Here is a 12,142-nt window from a genome sequence, read left to right on the forward strand (position 1 = left end):
TATCGGATCACGTGGCACCCTTTGATGATGTCCCTAATCGCCATCACAATGTGCCACCACGGAATTTTCCAAAGGAAACTTTCGTTACGTATACGTAATATTATACCATGGAGTTAGACTAGTCTCGCACAATCTCCGTGCTTACCAGCACCATCGAAGTCAGAACATTCCACATTAACACAGCTTTTTCTAGTCTTTTTAATGTAGAAGTTGGGAACACATTTTGTCCCTTGATTAGTGAAACATTTTGCATTAATATATCACACACTTAATCCGCAAATGGGAACTCAAGTATGATACAATTGTAATCAGAAGTACCTGTAGCAGTCTTTGGACAATCTTCCAACCTAGAAAGCGCAGTAAGAGCACGGTCACATTTCTGAGCCGGGGCCTGGCCGGGTTGTTTGCACGAACGAAAAACAAGAGTATACACAAATAGTGGTTGTGTTTGATTTTCTAACACTTTTTTTGTGTGCTGTCTTATATAATAATTTTCGTTCCATACAACTGCCGGGACGGGCCCCGGGTTGGGAAATGTGACCCCACCTTAACCATGTGTTTTCAACAAAATTGTTTCATGCAGTTGAAGAAATATCAAATTGTCAGCAGAATGAAAAGATAAAACAAGCCCTTTCGGTGGTAGAAATGTAATAACTTTTATTCTCTCCAAAGATACATTGACAATACAAGCAATGGCAGGTTTCTTCTTTGGTGGACTACTACTTACACTGGTAACAACAAACGTTAACCTTCTTCCTGCTGACTCAAGCCCCAAACCAAGTAGATTCAGTATGTGAGCTACACTAGAACAGGGAGAAGGTTAATTTTTTAAATCTTAAGCCCCACCATGGTTATGATTACAATTATTGGTGATACTAATCAATCATCATTATACAATCATGGAATACACAATCATATTAAACATCATAAACCAAATTACTGTTCCTGAACCCTGACCTGGACACACCACCAATTATGAAAATAGTGTCACAATATGCACATGTACACAAGCAAGCATGTTTTTCACTGACTGTCCTTGCCTCTGTGAGTGTATGTTAGGGACTATGACTTTCTTATGTGACAAACCTTACCATTTCAATGATTTACATTCGAAAACTTTCTGCCTTACACTCGGGGTGAGGGCAAAACTTTGCAGCTGTGACAATGAAACCTTTGTTTGTGACGCATTTTAGGCAGCTGTCAAAGTTGAAGGAAACAATGGAATGACTCGTTCAAGGACATTACACGTAATCTGTGCAACTCCAAAACATTAGGCAGTTGTATTGACTCAACTGATAAGAATTTTTCCAGTGCACACCACACTTGTGTCAGCCTGATGTATACAGACATTGTGAAAGGCATGGTTCCCTGACATAGCCACTACAGAGGCACCCATGTTGGCACAATCATATGCAGGTTCTTGGTTGGAACGTAAGCACAAAATCACTAGGCTAAGCCTGGTTACCAGACATACTTTAGCTGTGGAGTACCTTTCCTCACTCTGCAAATATTGGAGTGGATGAAAGACTTGGCAGCTAAAATATGTTTGGTAGCCGGGCTACAAAATCACTTTGCTACAGAAATTATAACGATTCGGTGAGTAGCAAGACAGTTGGATGATTTTACAACACATCTAGTTGTATGTTGATTAAACGGTGTATTTTAGAAGACAAATTCAAAAGAGCAACACAGACGTTTGTCACACAACTGTGCTAAGTACATACAGGGTAATTACAATTAGTATCATGTCATACTACGCGAATACTAATAATGATGTCATCACCCACTAAAAAAATATGCAAACTTCAAAGGATCCTTTAATAGTGATACAAAAACAAACTGGGTTATCTTCCACTGAACTGTGAGTTCCAAGGTGAACAGTAAGCTACGAACAAAAAGATCTTGTTCACATGTAGTTGGTATATATAGAAATGGTTCCTCTAATATTTTCATGTAGTATGCTGAATACCTCCAAGCTACAACAGACAGGTCCCACAGTTTTCACTTACACAGCTAAAATAAAGGTAAAACAACAAAAAAAACTTCCTATATGTCACGGCTAGGTAGGAACAGATAAAAGGACCGACTGCTGACTTAAACATTACGAGTACTTGGTGCCGTGCAGGGCCCTCAGAGGATTGTGGGAAGGCTGGTGGGTCAGAGGTCACCCTGCACGCGGGGGATCTAGTCGTCTCCTGGACTCTTGCCTCGTGGACTCTTGTTGAGCGGTGAGACTGAGCGACTGGTCAAGACAGACAAGAAATATATTTTAGTCCAAAGTAAAAATGGCAACTTGTTCACAGTCCATTATTTTTAATCACATCATGTACAACAAAAAAAACTAGACTAAGAAGTTGCAGAAATAATCATTCTGAATGTCACTGGTAAGTATGTGGCTATTAAGACCATTAAGTTATTAGGGTTAAAAACAAGCATAAAAGGAAAGTGATCTCCATCCAGTTTTAGCTCACTGATGAAGATCTACTCTCCCACTGGTCATGACAGAGAAGACAGGTGCTATGTGCAGTATTTACAGGTTAATTGTACCGGAGAAATTCCACTAGCGAAAAGCATAATGAACAGAGTGGACCACAGCTTAATGTCCCGTCCTAGGAACCCTTTTCAGTAGTGTGCAGTCATGTGTGTGAGCAACAACAGCCAGGATTCGAACTCACAACCTCTTAGTACAGGTCACTAACTACTGGACTATGCACGCTACTATAAAACCAACATGTTTCTCATCTAATTTCTTTCCACTTGCTGGCTGGTGCCACTACTGAACAGGGCTCACCTGTGATCCCGGGAACGAGACCTGGAGTGCTTCCTGTCGCGGGAACGAGAGCGGGAGCGGCTCCTGCGCCTGTCGCGGGGTGACCTGTCCCTCGGTGACCTGTCACGTGGAGACCTGCGTACACGGGGCAGACAACAACACAACATTCACTCACTCGCTTCTGACCCACCAACATACAATTGGCAACATCTGCTTGGACCTCCCAGCTGAAATGCAAGATTAATAGAGAACCAACAACACCCAAAACCTTCTAAACACTACCACATACCAGAAGTGAGGTTGTTAGATTAGATTAGATATATCTGGAGAATCACTTATGAATCATAATTATATTTCATGCATCAAGGCTCATTACACAGGCTTGGTTTGTTTTGGACACCAGTTTTAAAGAGGACAAACAGGAAATTTCGAAGACAAAGAAATTAATAACTATAAAAAATGACTAGTAAATGTATCGTGCTTGTTAAATGACACAGTAGGTTTTGAGATTATTCTATAACTAAACTAGAACAAATTCTTCTTTTTACTCTCTTTACAATGGGACATTCCATGCAAGGGTTTCAGGAAGGGGTGGTCATTAAAAGTCTTTAGAATGAAAGGTTAATATGAAGGGTGCCAGACGTGAAAATGCTAATGTCCACCCCATCCAAGAAGGCCTGCATGGAATAGCCCCAGGTGTGGAGCCCTGAGACACGAAGGTGAGACTTGTATCAGTGCAGTCAGATGGCTGAACTAAAAAGCTGCCCTGTCTGGGATTGAAATAGACTCTCAAATTTTTTCAGCTTCTGGTATCAAACTGAATCAACAACAATATGGTCAAAGCCATGTAGTTACACTTGTTTACTGTTGTTTATCTCTTTATTTTGTTTAAAACAAGTGAATCAAGACCAATACGACAGAAGCTAGGTAGTTAAAGTGACTTTTCGGTGCAACTTTTTCTTTCCAGATCGAGGGTATTCTCAGGAATTTCGCTTTTGTTTGAACTGGTTCTATGAACCTACAGGTGACAGGGCAGCTTTAGTCCGACACACTGTCTTGTGATTGGTTGTCAAACTGCAAACAAACAAGGCGGGGTTCAGTACTACCTGCTGCGGCTGCGGCTGTACGGCCGGCGGCGCTGCGGCGAGAACGACCTGTTTGGGAAAATACTCATCATCAGCTCGAGAACATCAGCATCCGGGGTTCGATTCCCACAGAGCAGCACTGACAAGTCATCACCACAGGCTGTCTCTTGGGTGCTATATCATCTAACCACACCGAGTTGGTCAAGTGCTACAATGCTCAATGTACAAGTTTAACACAGAAGGTGTTTTAGAAGCGTAGAGCGGAGCAGGCCTGCAAAGGGTAGAATTTTTTTGTCCTAACCACAAAGTTTGTGACTAGTTTTGTTTCTATAAAAGAAGCGGCTGTAATCACTATAATCAAGGAGGCTTACCCTTTTCTGAATAGGGATTTCAATATGAAAAGTGAGAAAAGTTTTTCTTTCAAGATCCCCTTTCAAAGCAGTTGGTCTTGGTCAACTTTGGTCTTGTGTCCTCAAGTGATCTTAGATAGCTTTCATGGCAATATTCTGGTTAACAGCGTTTTTAAATAAAACCAATGCTCTGCACAGTACATGATTTGAACTGCTCAACCAAGGGCAAAAAGCATGGAGAGTCACTTTCCATACTGTTAAACTTAAAGGGATATTTTAATTTGGATTACTGTTACGTAAGTTTAATCTGTGATCAGTCTCGTACAGAAAATTGACGAACCGATTTGATGTGTAAATTTTTGCAGGTAGGGAAATACGTTATTAAAGTTGCAACTGAGAAAAGCAAGAATAAGGAGATTCTGTATAATAACCTGGTGCAGTCAAAGCAGAAATATGGCAATACGATGTCTTGCTATGCTACAAAACTAACTGTGGCATAGCAAACATCATGGCAAACAAAACACAATCAAGAGTGTTAGTCTTATAAGCCTTCATGCAATTTTGTGTGTCAGAACCTTACACCAAAAGAGCTCCATTCTTGTATCAGACAACTCAAACCGTGGTTTCTTCTTGGTTAGCTGTGAGCTCTCCCAAGACTTTTTAGCAAAATACTTCTTCAGATTTTGCACGCATGATCACACACATGTTTAACTGCCACGAACTTGAGACAGTGAAAGCAATGCGTCCCAGCGCTGTTTTACTAACAGTGACATACACTGGGACAATGGCTTTCCTAGAAGAACAGAGAAACAAGTTCTCAAGTTTCTGTGGCAGAAACTGTGTGTGTCTAACTACAGACTAGTCTAGAGACAAGAACAGATAACCTACACCGGCCCAAGAGGCTGAAAGTAGAAGGGCGGCGGGGTTGTTAAGTCGGGCCAGGCGGTATTGGAGGGTGGTCGAAAGATGTGGAGAAGGCCAAACAGCATCGTCCATGACAAGTTGTCGTGGAAACCCGGCTCTTTTTTAGGCAGGAGACAGACGGCTCAAATGTGGTGGGGAAGGTGGGTGTTGCAGACAGTAGACGGAGGAGTCGGCGACTTTTTTTGGTCGTTTGGCTTGTAGTGGCTGTTTCTTTTGTTAAAAGACGCTGGTGTAAGGATGTGGGTTGGTCTAGGGGGCTTGCGACGAAAGGCGGTCCTTATTGGAGTTTGGTGGTTGGAGGGACTGGAGAGTAGAAGAGCTTTGTGACTGTATAGGAGGCCGCGCTGTAGAAGGTGGGACTGACGCTTTCTTTGTGCTGTTTTGTGATTGGCCAGAAGGGCTGCAGCAAGGCATGCTGGGTGGAGGGGCTGAAGGTGTAGTTGAGGTGACAGGTAATGCTGATTGGATGGCGACGGTCACGTGACTTGCCAAGGGCTGAGCTGATTGGCTAATGTAGTCTGATGGGTGGAGAAGCAAGATGGCCACTCTGTAAGGGTTTGTTGGGACAGTTAATATTGAGGATTCTATAGAAAACCTGCCCACAAATCACCAAGCAAACTATTGGTCTTACCCAGAGAAAGACACAGAAAAGCTGACCAAGTTTCTAAGACAGAGAATTTAACATACAAATACTAAACACACCAGTAATAGTGGTGCTTGCTTTGGCCAAACAACCTTAGCCAGAAAAATATTATCTTACAGGATCCCTTATTTAAATACTTCAAAACAATCTTGGAAAGAAAATGTAGCAAGCATTAGGTGTATAAGAACAATAAAATAGAATGTTGGTGGCCGGTCTTAACTTCAAAGATTCAATAAAATTTAAAAACGTGATAAAATATTGCCAGAAGTGTGAAACACGATTAGACATGGAAGAATACACTAGATGATCAAAGCCAAAAACCAATTACTCTATTCACATTCTTTGAACATTTTTAGGCTTACGTGGACCATTTCAGGCAAGCACCACTGGTTGTTTTGACCTTTATACTTTTTTTATAGCTACATATACATGTTTCACAGACGCACAAAATGTTTTTTCTCATAGTAATTGAGATATGTGTCTTTCAAAGAAAACACAAGTACTCACTTTTACTATCAGAGGCTTGAATGATTATGTACAAAACTGACAATAGCACATCTAGTACGAACAGTTTGGGAAAGTTACATGTACACAGATACATAAAAGCAATTGATCGCACACATCAATAGTCACTACGACAGAAGGCTCACCGTGATCGCCGGCGCGGAGGGTAGTAGTCATAACCGCCGCCGCCGCCTCCGTAGCCGCGGTATGGCGGGGGCGCTGGTCGGTACCGTGACGAGCGCTTCTTACCGTGCGACATCTCAACCAGGACGCGGCGGCCACAGATATACCTGGAACAGGACAGTTTAATTAGTTTGAGTCTCTTATATCAGCATGGCAAATTCTTGACGAACACAAGGCAGAAATCAGGAAACATTGTTCTACCAGAGTTCCTCTTTTTTCATAACACAAGAGATGTCATACAGACCTATGATAATCATGTATGACATCTCTTGCATTATAAAAATACCCCTTGATTCCAAATCTGCAACTTGTCTAAGAAATAATAAAGCATTCTCTCTCACATGAAATTTCCACCACTGTGCACTGTAACAGTGAGAAATGGCTTGAAACATTACCTATCTTTACCAGAGTTCCTCTTTTTTAAATCATAAGTCTGTATGACATCTCTTGCGATGGAAAAATACCTCTCGATTCCCTTTCCAAACCTGCAAGTTCTCTTGAATACAAAAGTAAAAATTCTCTCCCGTGTGGAATTTCTATTACTGTACACTGTAACAGTGAGAAATGGCTTGATTATTTTTAAGTTGAAACAACTGATCTTTGCCGCGGCAATCTTACCGCCCGTCTAGTGCATCCACAGCATCCTTGGCATCCCGTGGGTCTTCAAACTCTACGAAAGCGAATCCCGCTGGGTTACGGGCCACCCAGACGTTCCTCAGGGGTCCGAAGGCGCCGAACGCCCGCTCTAGCTCGTGTTTGGTACCGGACTGACCCAGGTCACCCACGTAAACCTTACAGTCGATCGGACCGGCGTCTCTGCGATGTGACATCTTGTAGCTGCCTCTTGGATCTGAAAAGGAGGTGTTAGAAATGTGATTACTGTAAATATGGTATAAAGGGAAGAGCAAAACCATCTGGACCAATGACAGCTTGCAATGCAGAAAAAAATGCAGTATCATACTTGCTCAACATTTATCATAATCATCATAAAAAAAATTTATGATGAAGAACAACCAAATTCCAAAAACTTTGCAAGACAAGGATCACAGAAAGCCTTCAAAGGTAATAGACAGCACATGACAGTTAAAACAAAAAAAGCAGAAACGCCCTTCATCCAAAAGCACCAACATTTCTATACGTACACGAACTCTCTCTGGTTCTTCCAGAACCTTTCCCCATGATAGCCACACGCAGACAGTCAACTCCGAAATCAAACCCCTATCAGTTCCTTCAGACTACCAGAGATGGAGAGTTTATGAAACAAAATTTGCTCAGTCTATGTACTAAATATCAAAGAGGACCAGCGACTCAAGGCTGGGCACTGTTCTAAAATATGCGGGTAAATGGTTCCGATTATTATCAGGGAGGTCAATTATTCTGTCTGGCTTGTTTTTCAGGTAACACCCCGCGGCTCAAATCCTTGATCCCGGGGCAGGTGCTGTACCGTGAGAACAAAGGACTCCACACACAACAATACCAGACACCTGCCTGGAGCTCCCAACAAACCACTTTGTGTGTGTATCCTGTAGGATTTGACATGTTTCATTTCAGCCACCTGTTCCAGATACTGACATAAAAGGCTGACCTACATCAATGAATGTAGAAATTGCTGATATTGTCATCCACCTTACGTGTGGGCGGACTGGGCGGTGCACTGCTTCTTACTCTGAGCTTCGTTCCCCAACCAGGTGTATAAAAAAATCCATCCAACAAACTTTAACGTTTGCATTGGCAAATGAGACCAGGCAGTTTTGCTTGAGCCTTTGTCAGGGTTTAATTTAAAAAAAAAAAGAAAAATTAACACCTTAAACAGAACTGACCTCCAGTTAAAAAATACCACACCTGTTTTCAATCCATGTTGCCAGGCACACAGTGTCCATACATGTATGCCAGACCTGTCCTCCATTTTGATTATTTCCGGAGGCAATTTCTGCCACAGTCGTGACAAGTAGGACTTTAGAGCACTCTGAAAATTGATTTTGCTCAAAATGCCCCAAGAACCCCACATACAATTTGCCCACCAAGATGGTCACTGTTGTCACATTATATTTTCCTCTTGACCAGCATTGTGATACCTTTCTGCCCTTTGCGGTTAGCAGATGCTGAGAGAGAGTGACATCTGGCTTTTGGCAGCCAAACCACATCAGAACACATACTGCTAGTAGTAGTTGATTTCAATCAATTGACAAAGTGGCCTTGGCTGACTTTCTGCCCAAAAAACAACCTGTCAGTGTCAGACATTTGTGTGAAACCAGCAACATAAGCTGGTGTGTTACACCGAAAGGCGGTTATACCGGCTATACAGATACAGAACATAGTGTCACTGTGGACTGTAATCTTGCTGGGTCAGGGATATAGGCCCAGTTTACACAGTGCAAAAATATCATTTGGCCTGCATCGCTCGTGGTGCCTCACTGCACGTTTTCTGTTACAGATCTTTTAGCGTGTAAACAACCACCGTCACAGACGCGATGCGCATCGATTTTCCTGCGGCACCTCCTGGATGTACCACAGAAAATGACATGCGGTGCAGTGCGCTGGTGGCGGGGGTTGTTTACACGCTAAAAATTTGCTGTACAAAACGCGCAGTGCGACGCAGCATGTGCACATCAGTAGAAACAGGCCAAATGATATTTTTGTCCCGTGTAAACTGGACCATAGTTTCAGGAATTTTAAAAACTTGGGCAAGAACAGTTTAATATGTATGCACATGTATTGACAAAAAGGCTTTCTGATCAGATCCGAATACTACCACAGACAATTGACTTGTACTTGTGCACATGTGCATAATGACATGAACAAGTAATTTTCCAAATACATTTCACAAGTCAAGGTCTGAAGCTGAAGCAACTGCAACTAACAGTACAACTACAACATGCTTCTTGCACACCTCAGCCATATATTTTCACAAATATAATAATTATATTTGTGAAAATATATGGCTGATTTTATTAATATCATTATTATATAATAAATTAAATTTATTATATAATAATGATATTAATAAAATTTGATCAGAACCAAGCTTAGCAGAATTCCTTAATTCTACACCTTTTACTTGTGCTTTTCATCCTCTTTGGAAACCATCATGGCAGGACATTTAATATTACAGATACATCACTGCCTGCTGATGTGCTTTGTAGCCATATTTGGTGAGTAAACCAGCCTACACTGGGGAGTACACAAGGGAGTGGCCTATACTGTGCAAATAAGAAAACCTGGCATAGCCAATAAAAACAAATGTGTACTTTGGAGGGAAATTTCATGCCGATATTGTGATGATAGTACTACGTAACTTCCAAAAAATTGTCAAATTTTGGGCCAGTTTAACAAATTGAGGAGTCTGACTGAGAGAAAACGGTCGGACTCTCCACATTTTTATTCAACATGTTTATGTTAACTTCACCATGCATGGATAATCGGTCATTTCTGCACAATTTATTTGTGTGCAAAATCCGGAATTAATTTGTTCTCACGACTTTACCACCAAACTGCATCCAAATTTTAATACCGCATCCCGTCCCATGGGATAGCTCAATTCTTACAAGTCCATTGTTAATTCGTAATACAAAATTCAGCTGGTTCAAAAATTATAGAATTTGCCACAAATCATCGCCATTTTGTACCCAGTTCCTGGGGTCTGTGTATCTAGGCTTGTATTTGTAAACGTTTTTTACTCAACAAAAAAATAATTCATGAACATGGTAGTTGATGAAAAATAACATGAATTTATCATTTTTGTTGTGATAAATCAGTTAATTTCTGCGTGTTAATGTTCCTCCCCCTCTTTTTGTCTGGAACACCAGTCCATATCCCAGAAAGGTGTCAGACGTGAGGCTAATTAGTGGTAAGTAATTTAGCAAATTACCCCCCTCCCCTCCCCAAGCGCGCTAGTGTGTGTATCCGTTAGCCTCTCAGTAGACTCCACCAGGCTTTGGAAGCAACTGGAAAGAGTAGAAACTATTGGCAAAATGTGCTCCTAAGCGGGCCAACTCCCCTGGCATGTTATCTGCCTACGTATTTGGCCAAAATATATTATTTTCTACTCTTTCCAGCCGTTTCCGAAGCCTGGTAGAGGCTATTTTGAAGTCAGTGACCATGGATTTTTCTCAGAACAAACTCGCGGCGGAAGCTTCCCGGAAGCAGACCATCTCCGCAAAGAAAGTCAGTACATAAGACCTTAAAGACATTACCGACAAATGTGAAACTACGCACAACCAGGGCATTTATACGGCAAACAACATCGCGACCGGTAGCCAAGCTGCTAAGATCTGTCTGGGCGGCGTGAAAAATTCTTTGTAACCGGAGTCGAGAGAGCACGCCCGACGCTAGACCCGAAATTTCGCGTCCAATCACAAGTTTGCGAGTACTCAGAAGTGTACAGGCCTCGTTAGGAATAACCGCAACGGCGTTGGAGCAGAGACCGCGAGTTTGCTGGGGTAAAAACCGGGAAAACATGTTTATAACTCACCTGACCAAGGGACGCACACCACACAGGAGCAGGGAAGATGGCCACCCAAGCCGACACCACTGCGCAGGCGTCAGACAAGTGCAACATCACGTGGCTAAGGACTATTCCACCTCAAACTTGGAGGGGTGTTCCGTCACACAGAACTCTTGCTTTTTCAACTTTCTTGGTCAAAACAAGCAGGTTTAAAATTAACCTTCTTGGTCGAAACCACTTTGTTTGATGTAATCCATCCACTTTTCAATACCATAGTTACCAGAGCCATTTTGCAACATTTCTAGTTTGTGGTTGACATTACGATGTAATCAAAATCAAAGTTCTTTTCTTTGGCCTTTGAGTCTCAGAAATCAAAATAAAAGTTTCTTTGGCAGATCAGTCTTCAATAGAATTTCAAAATAAAAGAAGGGGCTTACAATAATAACCACCATGCAGTCTTCAATGTAATTTCTAAAATTGAAAAGGTCTAGTAGTCGTTGTTAGTTTGTTACTTCTGTTCAATGGTTTACCATGAGTTGATCTGAATAGTTTATGAACTTTATCCCCATCTTCTTGAAGCCCATCTGAATCACAATGCAGTCTTCATGTACAATTCACCAATGGACATTATCCCAAGTGGAATATTCTTACAAACTTACTTTCATCAAAGCTGGGCTGGTTTCTCATGAATTCGTTTATTTTCCTTGTCGTAAAAGGGACAGGAAAAATAAAAGTTTTCTGAGTGTTTGTCAAACTGTGAGGTAAAATCATACAACAAAGCTCACTTCTTAACTTGTAATAACAGTCTTTAATGAGAACTAAAGGTGGGAAACATCACAGTAAAGCACTTTTGACTTCTGGCCGTGACAGCTGGATAATACTGAATCTTTAGACTGCAACAGCCTCCTTTACAGACTTATTGGAGCAGAGGCATTTATTTTTTTGTGAGAGTTCTTTTTTCACACTGGCTATAGTTCTCTAATGAGGCTGAGGGAGTTGTGGAGGGAGTTGTGGCACAAGGTGATACAACTCTCCCCCGAACAACCCCCCCCCCCCCAAAAAAACCCAATAATGCCGTTCCAATGCCCACCACGCTAGAAGTCTGCAATAGAGGCTAGGCTGCCGGCTCTAAAACAAGGAAATTATAAATGAGTACCAACAGGTAGCATATACGATATGTAGCTTACAAAGTTTACAATAATCAAGCTTCATAATATAAGAACTTCCCAACATATATTG

General features: G+C 41.7%; 1 protein-coding gene across 5 annotated transcripts; it reads right to left on the bottom strand.

Annotated features, from left to right (window-relative positions):
- Positions 1 to 631: 631 nt before the first annotated feature.
- Positions 632 to 11,051, bottom strand: LOC109472368 (serine/arginine-rich splicing factor 3-like). 5 transcript variants are annotated; one of them, XM_019772071.1, is made up of 6 exons: positions 10,931 to 11,051; positions 7,078 to 7,309; positions 6,423 to 6,566; positions 3,877 to 3,924; positions 2,792 to 2,905; positions 632 to 2,242 (listed from the first exon to the last, which is right to left on the bottom strand). In XM_019772071.1, the coding sequence occupies exons 2-6, from the start codon at positions 7,287 to 7,289 to the stop codon at positions 2,185 to 2,187; spliced, it is 576 nt and encodes a 191-aa protein (XP_019627630.1). In that variant the 5' UTR covers positions 7,290 to 7,309; positions 10,931 to 11,051; the 3' UTR covers positions 632 to 2,184. The 5 variants fall into 5 exon arrangements, 2 of the variants coding, with proteins under 2 accessions (XP_019627630.1, XP_019627631.1); XM_019772072.1 differs by lacking the exon at positions 3,877 to 3,924; XR_002140363.1 differs by lacking the exons at positions 632 to 2,242; positions 3,877 to 3,924 and adding an exon at positions 5,094 to 5,676 and having other exon boundaries at positions 2,802 to 2,905.
- Positions 11,052 to 12,142: the final 1,091 nt, after the last annotated feature.

The sequence above is a fragment of the Branchiostoma belcheri genome, unplaced genomic scaffold (assembly GCF_001625305.1).
Source record: "Branchiostoma belcheri isolate BF01 breed outbred unplaced genomic scaffold, Haploidv18h27 scaffold270, whole genome shotgun sequence".
Classification (NCBI taxonomy): domain Eukaryota; kingdom Metazoa; phylum Chordata; class Leptocardii; order Amphioxiformes; family Branchiostomatidae; genus Branchiostoma; species Branchiostoma belcheri.

Coding starts and splice junctions, on each gene's coding strand:
- LOC109472368 (XM_019772071.1), bottom strand. CDS start 7,289: ATGTCACATCGCAGAGACGCCGGTCCGATCGACTGTAAGGTTTACGTG. Junction 6,567..7,077: donor GTGGATGCACTAGACGGGCG/GTAAGATTGCCG, acceptor GTCCTGTTCCAG/GTATATCTGTGGCCGCCGCG. Junction 2,243..2,791: donor TCTCGTTCCCGGGATCACAG/GTGAGCCCTGTT, acceptor TGTCTTGACCAG/TCGCTCAGTCTCACCGCTCA.